The sequence below is a fragment of the Leptodactylus fuscus genome, chromosome 9 (genome assembly GCF_031893055.1).
Source record: "Leptodactylus fuscus isolate aLepFus1 chromosome 9, aLepFus1.hap2, whole genome shotgun sequence".
Lineage (NCBI taxonomy): Eukaryota > Metazoa > Chordata > Amphibia > Anura > Leptodactylidae > Leptodactylus > Leptodactylus fuscus.
In genome coordinates, this window is record NC_134273.1 from 71,202,722 (window position 1) to 71,223,971 (window position 21,250).

The window sequence follows — 21,250 nt, forward strand, 5'->3', positions numbered from 1 at the left end:
AAGGATGGACGTTATCTCAAACAGGTTTTTTTTTTTTCCTCTATCAGTATGTCTTTGGAGTATGGGAGAAAACCCACGCAAACAAGGGGAGAACATACAAACTCCTTGCAGATGTTGTCCTTGGCAGGATTCGAACCCAGGACTTCAACCTAACCACTGAGCCACCGTGCTGCCTATCTCAGATAAGTTGAACCACCAATGACTTCCTCAGCATTAGAGGACAAGGGAAGCCAAAGCTGCTCTCTAATAGAAGAACTGAGAAGACAAGAGACACATACAACAACCACCCTATGTCCGAACAGCTTTTTTTGTTGCGATTTTTTGAGGCAAAGCCAGAAGTGGATTGAGCAGAAGGTAGACGCATCAGAGCTTTCTATATATTGCCCATTCCTGTTGTAGCCATTCTTGGCTTTGGCTCGAAGAACTGCATCAAATTCTGCAACAAAAAAAACTCAGTTTCCACAACATAGAGCCCTAAGGGTGTGATCATGACCCATAACAGGACCATTGATTTGGTCTGATTTTTGCTAAGGGCCCCTTGTACCCTTGTTCTCAGGTCCCGCTGATACCACAACATTTGGGTACAGTGAATGGTTCCTTTTCACTGTGATACAGAAGAGCAGGTTGCCTCATAGTCATCTTCATGGACAAAAGGATCTATTGTGGTTATATAAAAGAAATCTGTATTAAGCCAAAAAATGAAGTGATCCATCATGTAAAGGAAGCGAGCCAAGGCCGTGTGCCAGCTCGGCAGTGACTTTATAATTTGTAGAGTTACAGTTTAATATCCGCAATAATCAGACTACTATCTAATTCTCCAATTCGTGATTTTTTTTTTATACGGATTGAATTAAAATTTATTATTCTAGAATTTTTTTTTCAAATGTTATTAGATATGCCGGAGAAAACATTGTGGTCGGCGATCATTACTGTTAATTGATAGGAGGATATGTTTCACTGTATATACTGGTTGAAGACCAGTGGCGCAACTAAAGTCTTGTGGGCCCCGGTGCAATCTTTTGTCAGGGGCCCCCTACCTCATCCTTACAGCGAATTCTTGATAGTGATGGTTATGGGTGCTAAGGAGTTTAATCCACCTTAGTGTGGTTAGGGGGATCTGGGGGTCTCCTTGGTTGGGTCAGATGGAAGCTGCAATCTCAATACTGATGCCAGTGCTTATGGGCCACCTAAGGCTCATGGGCCCTGGTGTAACTGCACCCCCTGCAATCCCCTCAAATTACGCCCCAGTTAAGGAAACTACATCACAATGTTATCGGGGCAGGATTATGATGCACATAACACAACAGCCTCAGGGCCGGCATTACCCCCACAACCCTAAAAACAGCATCCAATATCTGGAGAAAGGAAGGGGCGCTAATCCCAGTGGTTCTTGGCCACCTATGGACATTTTCCTTCAAAGTCCTTAGCACGTATGGTACAGTATTTTTTTTTTTTTATCTTGGATACTATATGGCAGTATTATTTGGAATAATACAACCCTTTTATATGGATGATTTTTCTTAGATATTTTCTTTGGTTTTCCTCTCATGAACAAGGGAGAGAACCCAACACATATTAAGCCTTGGGCCTTTACTTCCAATGAGTTGGACAACAAATACTACTGTATTGCTGTGGTGTCCACTTCTAAAAATGTATCTTGATGTAACAGAAAGCCGATAATTTCCAGGACCCTAGAGGCATGCTTTGTAGCACTGGAGCTGGGAACATTTCACATTATCTAAAGACAAGGTCAAAGTGCAAACATCTAAACTGTACATGTCACGCAAGTATCTCCCGTGATCTCACTCACACATCATCTACGAAGCAGGGGTACGGCATCTGCTGGACATATAATCCTGTTGGTATTTCGTTGTTTGTCTGGGTCTTTATAATGCCTTGATCGATCATGTCTTGAAGGTAAGCAAAGCCACCCCAGATATATCGGAAATCTTCTACAGGGTCAGCTCTCGGTCCGGGGTCCCAATATCTGCAACAAAGCAAGACATGTTCTTAATAATGTAATACAACTGCAAACCTACAACTCCATGAAACATTAGAATATAAAACCGCAAATATACAATACTATGTATGTAATAATGGACTGTTGAGCAATGGTTTTGTAAAGGTGTTGGTCCCATGAGCTACAATGAAGATCGCAGCACTCGTACAAGACCACTTCTCCACCTTATCTACTTCTTTCTAGGGTACCAAGCAGGGATCACCATGATCAGAGAGTATTTCAATGCACCGCAGGGGTAATTATATTATCAAAAGCTGGCCAAACCTGCAGAGGTCAAGAGTATTCAAGGTCAGGGGGTCAAATAAGAGGATTTCACTTCTCCTTGTCTTTGATGTCATTAACCTGCATATTTGAACCTGGGACCACCCAGCCGAGTGTTCACGTGCTCTAATCCTGTTACTTAGGAACCATGCATCCCAAATAGGACTTAATCTACCTTTAGAATGCAGCTTTTGGCATTGGTGGGGTACAAAATGATTGTTTCAAGGGTCTCCAAAGAAGTATGCCAAAAATGACAAAGCAAAACAGACCTAGATCAATAACCTCGGAACAAATTTCAAGATGCAAATTATGTATTTTTTCAACAATATTGGCTGAAACGATTCATAAGTTCTAGCAAGGAATATTAGATGTAGAAAATATTATCTAAAGTAGTAATAAAAATAGAAATAGGCTACAGTATTTTTGAGTAAAATTGAGAATTCTTGGGATACGTCTCTATGGGAAAACAACCCTTGTTAAAATCATAAAAAAATGAATTAGTGACAGATTGAATCTGAATTTCTATTTATCGTTGTTAGTTAGTTGTGGTCAGTGCTGGCATCCTAGAAGTTAACCCTGACCAAATGTTAGGGGGGTTTGTTGTGAAGTCCATGGGTTGTCCATTTCTATAAACCCATTATGCCCTTAAGAGGGCATAAACTTAGAGAAATTTGCAGCTGATTTTGAGGAGGATTCTGCCTCAAAATCAGCTCAAAATTTCTGCTAGAATCTGCCTCCTATTGTGTTCAATGGGAGTCATTGATGGATGCTTATTTTTTCAGGACGCTCAATCTTCTTGTGGATTCATAGGCCAATTCAGCCGCAGAACTGGTGTCGTGACCTGCTATTGATAAGCCATATTGTGTCTGAGGCTTGTCAATGGACACACCCATGATGGAACGCAAGACCAGACTTTGGAGAGGAATCAAAGGTGGGAGACTCTCAAATTTCTCTCCAAATTCTGTTATGTGGACCTAGCCTTAGGGGATTCTAAGTCAATGAAGGAGGTTGTTCTGTTCTTCATCCTCTGGCCAGAGCGGAGAGCTGGAACAAAGAGCATCCCTTCAAGTGGAGGACCTGTTATGTCGCTGGGGGCCTGAGTAGGGAGACATTTTGTATCGTCAAGGGACACCTCTCCAAAGTAAGGATTGTTCAAAGTGGAGAACGTCTCTAAAGAAAACATGACACATACTTGTAAAGCTATGACTTAGTTGTCAGACATATTGGTTGGTGAGACAAAGTAACCAGCCCTGCTACATGAGGAAGGGAACTCTCATATCTGGAATATTGCAATAATAGAAAATATAGAAATACCTACCTATCTTTGATCTTGTTGGTTTTCTCCACGACGTCGATATCCATGCGGATTTTGTATTTTACATGAGGTGGAACATTATTAGTCCAGGGGAACATGTCCATGAACACAAGACCAGCCCAGAATTTATTTTCTTCAAGCAGGTAAAGAGCGTGATGTGTCAGATGGGATTCATCATCGTGACCCTCAAACTTATCCAGGGTTAAGCACTGTAAGAACAAGTCAATGTACACGTTATAGTACGAAAAATTATAGCAATAGAAGAATCTATTTATTGCCGTGGCCTGGATTGTTTGGAGTGCTTCCACATTTGTAGCCCTACTGGAGACAGACGTGTGCAGCACTATGGAATATGTAGGTGCTATATAAGTCATGAGTTGGCCCTTATAAGTATCACTGTGAGGTCTTCTAAAGGCGCTCTGTCTTGTTGCCCACCTACAGCGTCTGGAGAAGAGGACAAGTACTTGGTGTATGATCATACACCAAATTGAGCTCTCTTATTATTGGAGAGTAGGATTGACTGACCTACAAAGTCAATGGGAAGCAATTTGGAAGCGCAGCGCACTTCATATACCAGCAATTCCAATAAGTTGTTTGATCCTGTCTCTTGAAACACAGCGATGGTAAAAACGAGCAATTACCTCACATCAAAGTAGACGTGCTCAGGTTGTTACTGCCTTGGCAGACGTCTCTTGTAAGTAAAGACGGCATTGTCTAACCAACCTATTTGCTGAATTGGGCTCTACGGGTTTTTACATTTTTGGATGATCTAAAAGACAATTTTCCAGGGCAGATGAAACTGAATATATTAGATTGGATTTTATTAATTTGCTTCATTGTATTTCCTGTTGACTAATAACACAATCATTTATTTATTTATTTATTTTTTACATTTTAGTCAATGAATGTAATAAATGTACAATACCCAGATAACAGAGATAGGGCAATGAACCCTGGCGAAAGGGATACCCAGCAATGGCGCTGGCCGAACCTACTATATTATAAATATTGTTACCAGGGGTGGGATGCGGGTGGTTCTCCCTGATTCTGCCATTCCGATTATCACAGAAGTGGGGAGAAGCATAAATCTGAAGCTAGTACAAGTCTTAAGCTTCCTGCCCACTTTCCGACTTGTAGTCCACAGGCTACATTAGGCCTGTGACCTGGCTACAAGCTGTGGGCTGTAAGAGGTAAGCATCACCTCCAGATCCTTCCTGCTTTGGGCACACATGACAGGTCGCAGCAATGTGTCCGAAACAGAGATAAAATGGGGCCAGGGCTGGGCAACACAGTGGCTCGGTGGTTAGCACTGCAGTGCTGGAGTCTTGGGTTCGATCCTGCCAGGAACAACACCTGCAAGGAGTTTGTATGTTCTCCCCGTGTTTGCCTGGATTTCCTCCCATTCTATAAAAGACATACTGATAGGAAAAAAGATGTACATTGTGATCCCTATATGGGGCTCACAATCTACGTTAAAAAAAAAATGGGGCCAGGGTGCAGACAGTTAAGTGCTACAGTGTGTGGTGGGGCAATGATGGTGGACACAGATGGGTGCCCAGCCACTGTATAGGAGACACTGATGGGGGCCATAATGCTGTATGGGGACATTGATGGGGGCAATTATATTGCATGAGGGCAATGATGGGCCAATTATGATGTATGGGGACAGAGATTAGGCCATTATATTACATGAGGGCACTGATAGGGCCATTATACTACCTGGAGACAGTGATAAGGGCCAGTATCCTGTGGGATTATCCACTTTTCTAACATTGATGTCCTACCTAATATTATCTATGGCGATCTGACAGCTGATCAGATGTTCCAAGTGTGGCTACCAGTAATGTTTACGTCAATATCACAAAGGTGGATAACCCATGTAATAGTGGGGGCATCATTTATATTAAGGCAAGGGGGGGGTCCAAAAGGATGTGTGGATGAGTTAAAGGGGTGTTTCCTCAAAATTCTATACAGCGCTTTGTGCTCCCTTGCCCCTTCATTAGTTTTGTGGTGAGCTGTGCTGCAGCTCCTTCTCTTCTGATCTGCTGCTGTGTATGAACACAAGCCCACCCTAAGCTGACCGGAAACTCCATGCATGTGAGCCTGACTACATTATGGGAAAGGTGATAAAGGAGTTATCCAGTTCTGTTCACCTCCATCAATTCCCTGGTCTGTTCTTGCACTGCCTGCTTTATACATGATGTCTCAAAACATCTGAGATACTTGGAAATGCATCCTTAGCCAAGAATAGATTTTCAGAAACTCCACTAACACGCATGCTATAGAGACAGTCATCAGATCTTATGTTGATTTCGGCTTGGAATCCGTGCCAAAACCCCGATCAAACCAGTATATGAGAATGGAACCTTAATGTTCTCTAAGTATGACATGATACTGTTTTTACACGCCTCATCTTATTTTTCTACCACCCTCGGAGTGGTCGGTGCCGCTACTTACAAATACATCTGATAATTGACAGGTTAAATGAAGGCATTCCGGCTCACCTCTTAGTTTAATAGATGTCAGAATTAATTAAATCACATATTACAAGTCACGGGAAGAGTTAAAAGACAACTCATGTGATCAACAATCCCTTCGAATGGTATTAGGAAGGACTGGAGAAAGTATCCCGACAGCCTCCCCTCCTTATGTAATATCTCAGGTGTTTACGTACAAGGCTCATTTCCTTATATTTCTATTAACAATATCCCTTTAATTACTGAATGGATTCATTCCAATAAGGAAATAATGAGAGATGCCAGGTAATGGAGAAAGTGCTGGAAGGAGACAACATACAAGGTTCGGATTGTAGAGTGATTCTACATGAACCTTCCTTCCCCATGTTTGTTAGGGTAGAATGTAATATAATCTTGAAAAATCTAAGTCTTAAGACCATGTATGAAAAATAAGGATGTATACAATTATATATCACATTTAGGTGCCAGTTCCTCTCCTATAATATGACGTATTCGGAGTCACTTACCTCCATGTACTTATTAAAGAGCCGCACGATATGATCAGTGAAGTTAAACACATTTCTCCAGTCATAGTTTGGTTGTCCTTCTGGTCGTGCATCTGGATTTCCATTGTATAGAAAGTTAATGACATCATCAGCAGATAATCCATTGTCTCCAAGTTGTCGGCTGAGAAAGTCCTTCACTGTTGGGTTTTTGATGGTGTCCTGAGTACAAGGAATAATATTAGAACTTGTCAAGAATGATGCAACCGTTTCAAGGTGGTTCGGCCATTTGGCACCACACGGAACAAATCATTTAACATCATGAACACATATTTGGCCTTGTCTTTATGTCGCCATGTTATGCCCAAGCTTAGTTGTTTCTATCGATCCCATTGATTTTGACAGATCAAACTTCTATGGCAGCTTCTTCATTGGTGGCTAAGTCATAAATCAGCCTTGTTTTTTGGATTGGTGGTAAAACTGTAGCCACCAATAGCTAATGCACAGTCCAGTGATATTAATGTGACCACCGGCTACTTTTGAAATCAATGTTAAATAACCAATCGTGAAGGAACGTGTTATCAGCCATCTGGGTGCACTCATCATTGTGGAAGGCACGATGGATCAACACAAGTATGCATCTATCCTTGCGGACCGTGTTCACCCCTACATGCAAAATGTTTTTCCTCAGGATGATGGCATCTACCAGCAGGACAATGCGACATAAAGCTCACAGTGTACGTGCGTGGTTGGAGGAGCACCAGGATGAGTTTACCATACTCTCTTGGCCAACAAATTCCCTGGACTTGAATCCAATTGAGAATCTGTGGGACCAGGTCAATTGGGTTGTTCGCGCCATGGATGCTCAACCACGTAACCTAGCACAGCTGGCCACGGCACTGGAGTCGGCATGGCTCAACATCCCAGTGACATCATCACAACATCCCCTCTCTTCCTGCACGTCTCGCAGCGGTCCGCTCTGCCAAAGGGGGTTATTCTGGATTTTGACAGGTGGTCACATTAATGTAACTGGACTGTGTATGTGTGAAGCCAGTAATAAACCTACCCGGATGACGTTCATCTGAACACTGTTTTGCATGAAATGCCACAACTGAGGTCCCACTTCTTCCCAGGATTTGCCAATTTGCCTCAAGCGCTCGAGTTGCTCAAAGGTGGTATTAGCCTGAAAGACAAGACAACTATGCATGTTTTTAGGTTTAGATGCTATTCTTTATATCTCTAATAACTCCCATTATATGTATATGATATAGGCTTCCACTGCTACTGAATGATTCATTGTATTAAGTTGGGCAGAAAACATCACATTACAACATATGTAGAGGCATAAAGAGGGTAGACTGCAGTTTATAATATACTTTATGCATCCGATTCTCATAATTTCCAAAATTTTTGCTTGTAGACATTGGAAAGTAACTTAAAGGGGTTGCCCCAAGTTCATTACATATTAGCTATCCACTGTCTCATCACTGGGGATCCCAACAATGAGGGTTCCATGTACATTATTGGACTCGATAGGTTTTTGAGCATACACATTGCCCCTTTATTCAAGTCCACTCCGCTATTTTTGCCAGTTTCAGAGTAACCACAGATCCATTCAATGTGAGAACACAAGATTTCCACTGTTGTGACTTATGGTGGTCCTAGTGGACTATTAGGTACTTATTCCCTATCCTTTCCATTGAGGATACATGTTGATATTGGCATTACCCATCCAGACATCCAGCTATGAAGCCCATAAGCAGACAATAGTCTAAACCATTATATCAAAACCAAGAAGATGCCTTACATTCTTCAGAATTTCTCGAATTGCCGGGGCATCGGGAGAGTAAAGGATTTTCCCCATGAGCAATGGTTTCATCGCACTCCAAGCTATTTTGGTTGCAGGGTTGGACTCCATACTTTGCATCAGTGCATTACAGAATGGTGCTATTGAATTAAACATAGACATAATGTATTACATAGATCCTTCAATGATACTATATATGTAGATCAGCCTATAAACATAGCAGTTACTGTACAATTCCTTGTGAGCACCTACTGGTTGTCTTGTCGTATAGATAGTAAGATTCTTTCTTGGTTGAGTTCACGCCGAGGAAAGCCTTGTAGTTATTATCTTCATACCAGTTGAAGGAGAACACTCTGGTGCCACCACCTTCTAGATAACCACAAAATAGATCTGAAAGAGACGTCATGAGTTGTGTAAAGGTCGATGGTCCTCCTTCCTGCACGATCGGCTGTAGAACCCATAGAAGATCCTGGATACTTTGCTTCTGTGACAACTGTAATGAGAAAAACAATGCAAATAGTGGATAACACTATGGCAACTATGACAGGCAGATGTAATCTACTGTGATCACATCTGTATTACACAGTGTTTATCTTTTCTTAACCCCCCCCCCCAAAAAAAAAAAAACCAAACAAACAACAAAAAACAAAAAACGACACCCACACACAACTAAAGCTATTAGTAATAAAATATAGATGAAGAAGGTATAGTACAAACCTCTCTTAGGGAGTCAGACATGTTAGACATGACTCTTCCCCAGAATCTGAGATCAATCCCTCGAGAACTGCTGTCCAGAATAGTTGGGAGCTGCAGAGACATTAAATGTATAAAAATAACATGTAAATATTAATCTAAAGCTAAAATCATCACAACATTAATAAATCATTGAAATAAGAAACTCTGGTAGAGCAGTCAACTCCAATGTCTTCTATATGTGTTTTTGTTTAGAAAAATCTGTCTATTAGATCTCTAACCATTTACTATACAACCTATCTCCTATCTATCTATCTATCTATCTATCTATCTATCTATCTATCTATCATCTATCTGTCTATCTATCTATCTATCTATCTATCTATCTGTCTCCTATCTATCTATCTCCTATCTATCTATCTATCTATCTATCTATCTATCTATCTATCTATCTATCTATCATCTATCTACAGTATCTATCTATCTATCTATCTATCTATCTATCTATCTATCTATCTTTCTATCTATCTCTATCATATCTATCTATCTATCGATTATAAAACCTATCTATCTATCTATCTATCTATCTATCTATCTATCTGTCATCTGTCTATCGATGAGATCCAATCTCTACAGTCCACATTCAATGATACTAACCCTGTAAAACTGCTATCAGGCTGTATAATCATCAGGCTAGGCAAAGATCAGGGTGAGCTGAATACTGCTACAAAATATCACTCCGCACAGAGAACTAAATGATCCTGAAGTCTTTCTTCTCTTCTTAGTTGCTATGACTCCTAGTATCTTTTCTATCTTCTATGAGCTTGTATGTGTTCTTTCTTGTAACATATTACTGTATTATCCATGCTGCTGTAATATTATTAAAGGATTATCTTAACTTAAGAATTGCAGGCCTGTCATATGCTTAATATTTTTCTAAGGCCACAAAAAATGTCTAGAAAGGGAAATTTCTGTGGTTAACTTTGTGGCTCAAGCAGCCCCTACGTCACGTGTTTACAACAGAACGTGGCTATACGTAGGAGGGTGAAATCATAAGACTCAAACATTTTCTTGTCCCGTCATTCATATTCATAGCACTATGTACATATGTAAAGCCACAAGTAGCATTTGGACAGATGCACAGGGCTCCTGCACTGGAATAAGATGTATCCTGCTCTCCTTGCATTTCTGAGGTGTAACACGTTACCAGAGTGTGTGCATAGCACACGTGAGGCGCCCGGGATCTATTAATCTGATGGAAGGCATGCCTCCAAGCTGTCTGTGAGCCTCAGCGACATAGAATCACTCTCTTTATACCAGGAAACAATGCAACCACTTTTACGTAGTTGGCACTTTGCAAATATTTTTTCAATATTGGGCAATGCTTAGGGCAAACAGTGTAAACTTTCCCTCAATGTTTACTAAATGAATTACACTGCCATATCCTTCAAAAACTATACCGGAAGGTTACACAACGTGCTGGGCAAAAGGTTCCTCTAGGGAAGGGCACCTCAAGCCAGCTAAGTGATGGGAAAGCTGTGGAAACAACACAAAACAATACCAAAGCATCAAATACCACCATGTAGTGCCCATATTACCTCCAGCAATGTCAACCATTGCTGCACCCCAAAAAGCTTCCTCAGAAGCCCCAAATACAACAGGGCAGCTCAAAATAACTTCCCAGAAGCAAAAAAATACAATTGTCCTCTTTCCCATTCTATCCTCACGCTTCCTAATCTCATAGTCATGTTGCGAGTAAAGCTAACCATACACGTAACATGTGGCTGATCAACCAATGGTGGAGTCACTTCTATGGACGATCCCGTCACCAACCTAAACTAAACTCACCCACCAGGAAGGGCAATTTAGGCAAGGATGACCCATTTATTGCCCATTACTTCAATGTGTGCCCATGCAAACAAAAAATACATTGTATTGCCTTGCAATTAACTGAACACATTTCCTTCAGATACCAGGCTTATGAGTAACTACTCATTCCTGAAGAAAAACTATTTTATGTCACTTCTAGAACAATGTGTTGTCTCCAATGTCACTTGATATTGTACAATGCTGGGAGCAAATTCCACTGTCCCTGGTTACAATAGGAATCTATTAATTTTACAATGACCTCATTCCAAACGTCAAATCACTGTACTGTACGCCGTAAGTCCTGCACACAGGGCAAAGAAAGACAACTGATAACACATACTGGGGTCAGAAGAGACAAGGAGAAATGTCATCTAATATACGATTAAAAGAAAAGTCCTAGAAGCTAAAATGGAGTCTGCAATATGGATCCCAAAAATGCAGATGCAAAACAAGCTTGGGTTGTGCTATGCAAAAGTTTTAGGTAGGTGTGAAAAAATGCTACAAAGTAAGAATGCTTTCACAAATGGAAGTGTTAGTAGTTAAGTGAATGAATAAAAGATAAATCTAAATTTCATCAATATTTGGTGTGACCACCCTATGGAGGAGGAGGCCTGGAAGTGATGATATGTCGCCCCTCAACAGAGTCCTGATCTCAACCTCCTTCAGTCTGTCTGGGATGACATGAAGAGACAGAAGGATTTCCGCATTGTTTTTCACAGAAAGTCCACAGTTTTCCTCTGCCTAGTCTCTGTCCCTATTATACCTATATGGAAAACGCCAGCATTTCAGTAGGTATAATTGACATGTTACGATTTTCCGTTGCAGATTTTTTTTGGCAATGTGTGGATGGGATTAGCCAGAATCCCATCCACTTACCAGGTAATGTAAAAGACTGCTGCAAAAAAAAAAAAAAAAACACGCAGTTTTCTCGCAAGGTGAACTATAATGTCAACTTGTTACCTATTTCCAATCCTATAAGGTCAATCTAGAGAAATTGCAGGTGTGGGAATTCTGGAAGGAAATGATATAGTAAATATATAACTAGAATAGAACCTGATAGCCAGGCCTTTGTGTTACATTAGTGACTTTCTCTTCTTGCGGTGTACATGCCGTAGCTGCAGTCGGTTTTCTTCCTGTAATAAGCACAATGAAGCTGACAGCTGTAATAACAGCGCTGGTCCAGACAGAGGTTCACTTTACCCGCTACAGCTGAGCAAACCAGATACAAAGCGCTGGAATCACACCGCTGCTTCTCTGCTCCACAGGTACCAGTGTGACTCGCTGTGTCCTGCGCCAACACAAACACGCTTCCTTTTCCTATCAAAAGATAGCCTATAAACAAGACTTGTTTTCTTTTGCTGAACTATTTGTGTAGAAATGCTTAAAAAATCTCAGTGACCAGGTAGAAAAAGTCAGCAATAATATATCCAAAAGCAAGTACTAAAAATACAGCTGCCAGCCCACGTGGGATAGCGCTCCCATAGAAGGAATTTATATTTACTTGGTCTAAGGGGTCGCGAGCTATCCGTATTATTATGGACAGCACAATATTCGGCATTATTTGTGGTCCTTGTGCCGTCTGTGATTTATACGGTTTAAAGTATGTGAAAAATGGATAAATTTATTTATTTATTTACTATACTTTACAATGTGTTTGGGTCATGGGGTCCGTGATTTTATATAACGTCTACATACCTTTTCGGCAGTATAGAACATGAAATGTCCTTTAAAGAGGATCTTTCATGTCCTCGGGCACATACGGTTTTATATACCGCTAGAAAGCACACAGTGCACTGAATTCAGCGTACTGTTGGGTTTCCCGTTATAGGGCCCAGGGGAAGCGCTATCGGTGCAGTTACCGATATCTCTTCACTGTCAGAAGGGCATTCCTGACAGTCTACCTGGGCTGTGAGGAACGTCTCTCCTGACAGTACTCGTCCATAATCCTGTACTGTCAGAGAGGGCGTTCCTTACCACCTAGCGATGACGCTGAGCTGTGATGACGCCCCTCAGTACTAGTCTATGGATGAGTACTGTCAGGAAGAGGCGGGCATTCCTCAATACCAGGTAGACTGTCAGGAACGCCCTTCTGAGAGTGAAGAGATATCGGTAACGGCACCGATAGCTGTTGCCCTAGGGCATATAACAGGAAAGCCGACAGTGCGTTGAATTCAGCGCATTGTCAGCTTTTTAGTGGTATATAAAACCACATGTGCCCCGAGGACATGAAAGGTCCTCTTTAATGGGAGTCTGTCACCAGAACCCAGAACATCAAGAAGCTCCACAGATAGATAGGTTAGGGTCACCTAAATCAGACACAAAATTCCCTTGGTGAATCTCTGCCTTAGTTGTTACCCTCTTATTGCTCTAAAGAGCTCAATTACATTTGGACTAAAAAGACCATTCACAAGGGGAAAACTCTGATTCCGGTTTTGCTAACCTATCTATAATTGGAGCTAAGTTGATATCCTGGGTTTGGTGACAACTACATTTAAACAGGTAAATTTTGTTACTATGATGGAGAAAGGCGAGTCTGTACCATATAACCAACAATCACCCCCTAATTTTGTGTTCCAAGTAGATTGCAAGAAACAGAGTGATACTATCACAATGAAGGTTCTCACAACTGGTGATACAGGAAATCGAGTAGTAATTATTTATGGAGAGCCATATTTTCTGGACTCCCTATCAGTCATTCCCGATAGGAACCCTAATCTCAAACCCTCTACTAGTCTCAACCCATCTACTAATTTCAAACCCTCTACTAGTCTCACCTCATCTACTAATCTCAAGCCCTCTATTAGTCTCACCTCATCTACTAATCTCAAGCCCTCTATTAGTCTCACCTTATCTACTAATCTCAAACCCTCTATTAGTCTCACCTCATCTACTAATTTCAAGCCCTCTATTAGTCTCACCTCATCTACTAATCTCAAGCCCTCTATTAGTCTCACCCCATCTTCTAATCTCAAACCCTCTACTAGTCTCACCGCATCTTCTAATCTCAAACCCTCTACTAGTCTCACCTCATCTACTAATCTCAAACCCTCTACTAGTCTCACCCCATCTTCTAATCTCAAACCCTCTACTAGTCTCACCTCATCTACTAATCTCAAACCCTCTACTAGTCTCACCCCATCTTCGATCTCAAACCCTCTACTAGTCTCACCCCATCTTCTAATCTCAGCCCCTCTACTGATCTCACCCCTCTACTAATCTCATCTCCTGTTTATGCCCTAGTTTCCTCGTGCTCCTCTGGGGAGGGGCTTACTTTCTAAGTCTTCAAATTGTTTGGCAATTACAGAGTTGAAAGCCAGGTCTAGATATTTTGATTGTCTTGGATGTCTTGTTTTGTACAAGAATTACTTTATTACAGTCCTATGAAAAAGTTTGGGCACCCCTATTAATCTTAATCATTTTTAGTTCTAAATATTTTGGTGTTTGCAGCAGCCATTTCAGTTTGATATATCTAATAACTGATGGACACAGTAATATTTCAGGATTGAAATGAGGTTTATTGTACTAACAGAAAATGTGCAATATGCATTAAACCAAAATTTGACTAGTGCAAAAGTATGGGCACCTCAACAGAAAAGTGACATTAATATTTAGTAGATCCTCCTTTTGCAAAGATAACAGCCTCTAGTCGTTTCCTGTAGCTTTTAATCAGTTCCTGGATCCTGGATAAAGGTATTTTGGACAAACAATTCAAGTTCAGTTAAGTTAGATGGTCGCCGAGCATGGACAGCCCGCTTCAAATCATCCCACAGATGTTCAATGATATTCAGGTCTGGGGACTGGGATGGCCATTCCAGAACATTGTAATTGTTCCTCTGCATGAATGCCTGAGGATTTGGAGCGGTGTTTTGGATCATTGTCTTGCTGAAATATCCATCCCCGGCGTAACTTCAACTTCGTCACTGATTCTTGAACATTATTCTCAAGAATCTGCTGATACTGAGTGGAATCCATGCGACCCTCAACTTTAACAAGATTCCCGATGCCGGCATTGGCCACACAGCCCCAAAGCATGATGGAACCTCCACCAAATTTTACAGTGGGTAGCATGTGTTTTTCTTGGAATGCTGTTTCTTTTTGGACGCCATGCATAACGCCTTTTTTTTATAACCAAACAACTCAATTTTTGTTTCCAAAATGAAGCTGCCTTGTCCAAATGTGCTTTTTCATACCTCAGGCAACTCTATTTGTGACGTACGTGCAGAAACGGCTTCTTTCTCATCACTCTCCCATACAGCTTCTATTTGTGCAAAGTGCGCTGTATAGTTGACCGATGCACAGTGACACCATCTGCAGCAAGATGATGCTGCAGCTCTTTGGAGGTGGTCTGTGGATTGTCCTTGACTGTTCTCACCATTCTTCTTCTCTGCCTTTCTGATATTTTTCTTGGCCTGCCACTTCTGGGCTTAACAAGAACTGTCCCTGTGGTCTTCCATTTCCTTACTATGTTCCTCACAGTGGAAACTGACAGGTTAAATCTCTGAGACAACTTTTTGTATCCTTCCCCTGAACAACTATGTTGAACAATCTTTGTTTTCAGATCATTTGAGAGTTGTTTTGAGTAGCCCATGATGCCACTCTTCAGAGGAGATTCAAATAGGAGATCAACTTGCAATTGGCCACCTTAAATACCTTTTCTTATGATTGGATACATCTGGCTATGAAGTTCAAAGCTCACTGAGGTTACAAAACCAATTTTGTGCTTCAGTAAGTCAGTAAAAAGTAGTTAGGGGAATTCAAATCAATAGAATGATAAGGGTGCCCATACTTTTGCACCGGTCAAATTTTGGTTTAATGCATATTGCACATTTTCTGTTAGTACAATAAACCTCATTTCAATCCTGAAATATTACTGTGTCCATCAGTTATTAGATATATCAAACTGAAATGGCTGTTGCAAACACCAAAATATTTAGAACAAAAAATGATTAAGATTAATAGGGGTGCCCAAACTTTTTCATAGGACTGTATATAGCTATCTTGCTACTTATGGGTTGTTCAAGACTTGATATTGATAGGATAGGTCATTAATATGAGGTCTGATACTTGACACTCGTTTGGAACGTATGGAACCAGAAGCATATTCATGTGAATGCAGAGGCCGTGCAGCTACCAATGTGTGTATAACTATTCTCTGAGCAAATAGACCATCGATATGAATTCTTGGACTTCCCCTTTAACCTGAGAATTCATAGACACTGACATTTCTCTTTAGTTACTGGAGTCGAGAACTTTCTTCTCATCTTTATTACTATACCATAAGAAGAGGGGGAGGGGGTACTTACAATTTCAAACACTTTGAAGAAGTCAATGTTAGCATAGAGCACATCTTCTATCCTCTGTAGCCTCTGCTGGGACAGGACACACATTGCGTTGCGCACCGTATGCATTCCTCTGCGACTGCTGAATATGATGAATCGCTCCAGGAGGCTCTGGCTACATGCTATGTCCTTCAGAGATAGGTCTGGGATACCAGATGCAAACTAAAAAGGAGAAAATGAACGAAAAAAATCATTATTTTTATATTCACTAGCAGTCATTGACCTATAGGACATGTTGAAAATATATCTAAAATGTAAAAATTGTATAAAATGATAATTTTTTTAGTTTGATAACCCTTCAAAGTAAAGTGTAACATACATTAAGGACTACACTAGACTAGTTTATCATTACAATTTCTATTGCCCTATATTGAGATAAGAAATATGTGGCCCAACATGGTCTCTGTGTAGACATGTCTCATGGTGGTCTTATACACAGGCCATCATGGTAGTATGATAGACTTTGCATATCAACATCATAAGAAAACACAAGGATCAACCCTGCAGAGATATGACAACTGCAGAGCCATCACTGATCAGAGACCTGGCTTGGGAAAGGTTGCAACAATAAATGGTCCACACAACACTTTGGGTCCCAGTACATGACCATGTAGGGCTTGGGCTTGGAAAGGATGGGTCTATGTTGACCAATCCAGATATATCATGTAAAGAAGTGGTGCTGTAGTGCTTTTTATTGATTTCAGTGCACTGTGGGTGACACGACCCCCAGTCCTGACCTACTAGGTCCCTGTTACACCAATGGTATCTCCTCCTCTGCTCAGGATAGACTAGAAATAGTCCCCACCAGCTGTTTGAATAGCTTGCAGTGCTTGAGTGACCTCCACTTATTATCCATTGGTCACATGGACATGCTGCAGATCAGCCCCATTCAAAGGAGTAGAGTTGAGCTGTAATACCAAACACAGCCACATTATGATGATTGCTACAATGCTTGGTAATTGGTGCAGAGGCCAGAGAACTTGTCAAGCACTCCAGCCCACTCAATCAGCTGATCTATGGGGTTTCCAGGTGCCAGATTCCCATTGATCTAAGGACAGGTGATCAATATCATAGTCACAGCCTACAGAACCCCCGTAATGTGGTTTACACAAGAGATATTGCAAACCAGAACCCCTTTGACAATGCCCAGTTGAGTACATTGCACCAAGTGGGCCATGCGGTAAAACATTGCAGTAGGTCACAGGTTTTATAATATTTCCATCAAATGGACAACATGGAGTTGATTTCTTCAGACACAATGGTAGCTCATATACAAAGCTGCAATAGACTTCCTGTCCCGGGGTTTGTCCTGAGAAACCCGGAGTAGTTAACGTGTCAGAAAGTGATCACTTGATCTTCGCATTTCAGTCAGTGAAAGTGTTATCAGTACGCCACGATTAGTCTGGCAAACAAGGTAATAGACCTTCTGCATACAGTGGACATATTTATCTGCTGAGAACATAATGGAATGTCTTTTGTTACAAGTCAATATGGGAAATGAGGAATCATCAGAGTGGAACTAATGTCGTCTCGGGTGGATATGGTTACCTATTACTGGTTCTCATTTTAAGTATAAATGTATGCTTGACTGAGAGAGATGACTGAACCGATTGGGCTCCCGCATAATACCGGCATTCACAGCATGTTCAGCAATACGGAGACAGACAGTCATTAGACCACTTCTGTACCAGAGAAGCCAACAGTGCACGATCAATGCACAAGCTCAGGCTCTCGAGACATCATTTCATGTCTTATTGCCATGCTGCAAGGAATCTCTTGTTTCAGCTTAGAAACAATTTCCTATATTAAGATGAAGCCAGTTTCATGTTTTTCCTCTTCTGAATGGTCCCCACGGGGAAGCAATGATTGTAGGTAAGGATATTTGGGTTTCCAAGCAAGAACTGGACGCCCGGTTAGATGCAATTCAACTCAATTGGAACAGATCTTAACAATAATCCAGAGTTTTGCCAGGAAATAACAAGTAGTTTATTACTAGATCAGTCACATATTGTAAGTACAGAAAATCAGCCTAAACTACCGTGTGAGTCTATCCCACTCTTACTGAGGTTATAGACTTTCATATAACAGGGGCGCGAATAACTGAGGATTGACTTGGAAAGTGAACTTCAAGAGGACCTTTCACCACCAACAAACTCCAACTCTTTACATCCTTCGATAGGTGATTCTCCACCGAGTCTGGCACAGTTGGAACTTCTTCTCTAGCCCTCACCATTCCCAAGCAATCTTTTCTGTTAGTTTTAACTCAATTATGTTCTATTCTGTCAGATAGGTCGTCCCTGACTTTCTGCTCCATCCCAGGACCACCTATCTGACAGTAGAGAACTTGGTTGGAGCGCATGTGAAGGGTAGACGGGAGTAAGCCACATCTGCTGGTAGGTTATCTATGGTGAGAAGAAAGGTTTGGGTGAAATTCACCTTGGTTGATCCATCCTTTCCCCCACATCATTTGTTGATGGAGAGTCAGAAGGCCCCGAACATATAAAATGCCTTGCTGAAATTGGCATGTTTGGCCGACTTTTCTCTTGTATGTATGGAGGCCTAAATTTTAGTAATATCACGCAGATGTGAACTTAACCTTCAAGAGTAACAGTATCGTACATTGTATAGTGGCTGTGCTAGGTATGGCGGCTCAGCCTCATTCATATAAAACGGAACAGCAGCAGCATGGCCATGTGACCTATTAATATGATGTCCCTGTCCTAATTATTGCACAAAAAATTGCAACTTTTCATACCTTGTATGCCAAAAAATTGATAAATCCCCCACATTATTTTTGAGTTGAAGTCTGTATTGTTTCTCTATAATCTCATGTCATGTCAATTCTTAAGGTGGGTTCAGCGAGGAAACTATGGTGGATAGCCACATGTGGACAGGCTTCACTGAACGGGAATAATCAGTGTGCGAGAACATGGCAGTGCAAGGGTCAACCTTGGATTTCTGATACGGATTTTCTTTCTAATCAGCAGTTGATTTTTCAGGCAAACCCAGTATTGGTTACAAAAGCAATGGGAAATATAAAGAAAGCTTTTATTTTATTTTCCTTCTGATCAATTCATTCCTGGCTTTGGCTCAAAAAATAAATAACACAGAAAAATCAGCAACAAAAAAAGCAGCGTGAGGCTGAAATGCAGTAGATAAAAAAGTTGCGTTAACAGTACCAGCAAAGCTCGGAAAGTATCGAGCAAAGGGAGAAGTATAAGAGCTTCATTAGGGTAAGTTCACATGTGGATTTTTGGACCGGATTTTGATGTGGAGGCCGCAGTGCATCGGCATCCAGTTGCAGCTTTCTGCTCCGGATTATGCTCAAATGAATGGGCCTAGTTGGGAAGGGAGTGTTGCTCTGTGGACGCTGCGGTAGATTCAGCCACAGAATCCGTGGCAAGAATGGTCATGTCACTTCTTTTTTCCACTACTAGGTAGCAGGAAAAAAGAAGCGAGCGGCTCCCATGGGAGCCGGTTTTGGCAGTGGATTTTGAAATTCCTTCTGTAGCTACTACAAGGTTTGGCTCAAAAAACCGCAGCAAAATCCTAAAGCCCCACATTGTGGAAAAATGCTTAAAAAACCCCCAAAAAAACCCCCAACCCCCCCCCCCCCCAAATGTAGAGCACCATGGAATTAATGGTGCTATATAAATAAATAATAATAATAATAATAATTTGTACAGCACCAGCAAAGTGAATGAAATTCTGGCTAATCCTATCCATACATTGCAGGGAGAAAAAAACTCTGCGGTTAGGGTTGAGCGATCGGGATCAGAAAAGATCGGATCCCGATCGGCGATCGAATAAATTTCACGATCGCAATCGGGTTCCGATCCCACCTAAAAAAGATCGGGAACGGAATTCCGATCCCGATCGCTCAACCAACTTACCTGCACAGAACCGCTGCCGCTCCCCGGAGCTCCGGGCTGTTGTTCTCTCCTCTCTCTCTTCACACGCCGGCAGAGCGTTGTGCACGCCCCCGCCTCCCAGCTAGTGTTACTGCTGGGAGTAGGCAGGGCTTTTTGTGGCTTAGGAGAGTGTGGGCGGGTACAGGGACGGGAGACGTGAGTCATGCACTCACGTCTCCCAGCCCTATACCCGCCCACACTCTCCTAAGCCATAACAAGCCCAGCCTTCTTCCAGCATCAGTCACACTAGCCTGGGAGGCGGGGGTGCGCACAGCGCTCTACTGGCATGCGAAGAGAGAGAGGAGAGAACAACGGCCCAGAGCTCTAGGGAGTGGTATACACATCGGGAGAGGAGGCAGCAGCTCTGTGCAGGTAAGTGGAGGGGGGGCTAAGTAGCCGGCGGATTTTTTAATCACTACACAGCGTCGAGGCTTCAATATTTGGACTCCATGCTGTGTAGTGAACAAGATCTTTTTTAAAATCTGATCTTCGATTATTAAAAAAATCCCATTGACTTGCATTGGGTTTGAATGGAAAATGATCGGAAATCGGATTTTAAAATCGATCCTGAAATCTCAAGATCGGCTCAACCCTAGCTGCGGTAAAGCTGCATTTTTCTAAAAAACGGCATGTCAATTGACCTGTCTCAACAGGGTTAATAAAGGAAGCAAATCACAGCAAAAACGCAATGAAACACATTGTGGGGAAAAAACGCAATGTTTTTTCTGCAACGTTTTTAGCTGCATTCCACAACGCGGGGCTGTAGAATAATAGAGCTTTTCTAAGCATATTGTATAGTATCGTTTCTCCCTTACATTATGTATGGCTTGCATTAATCCTAGTGAAACCAAGGACTGAAGTCGTCACCTGATGAGAAACCTGATAAACATTCTCTCCAAAGTGTGACTAGTCCGAGCAGATAATAGGTGAGTAAAATGTGGCGAGCCTTCCTCCTCCCTCTCTGTGACTCAGGATTCTTTCTGTAATGTTCTGTAACTAAGCATCACTTATGTTTCCAGCAGATCATCGTACAAAGGGAGAGATTCTTCTCCTTCCTGGCCTTTCCCAGAAATCTG

At 41.6% G+C, this 21,250-nt stretch overlaps 1 protein-coding gene across 1 annotated transcript in view; it reads right to left on the minus strand.

Annotated features, from left to right (window-relative positions):
- ABCA4 (ATP binding cassette subfamily A member 4) overlaps nucleotides 1–21,250 on the minus strand; it is a 90,567-nt gene that overhangs the window by 53,444 nt on the left and 15,873 nt on the right. The window contains exons 6-13 of the mRNA XM_075286587.1: nucleotides 16,228–16,425; nucleotides 9,080–9,169; nucleotides 8,615–8,855; nucleotides 8,363–8,502; nucleotides 7,622–7,738; nucleotides 6,580–6,777; nucleotides 3,600–3,805; nucleotides 1,811–1,987 (exon numbers count right to left, since the gene is read on the minus strand). Of these exons, the coding sequence (XP_075142688.1) occupies nucleotides 1,811–1,987; nucleotides 3,600–3,805; nucleotides 6,580–6,777; nucleotides 7,622–7,738; nucleotides 8,363–8,502; nucleotides 8,615–8,855; nucleotides 9,080–9,169; nucleotides 16,228–16,425 (1,367 nt within the window). The remainder of the gene's footprint in view (nucleotides 1–1,810; nucleotides 1,988–3,599; nucleotides 3,806–6,579; nucleotides 6,778–7,621; nucleotides 7,739–8,362; nucleotides 8,503–8,614; nucleotides 8,856–9,079; nucleotides 9,170–16,227; nucleotides 16,426–21,250) is intronic.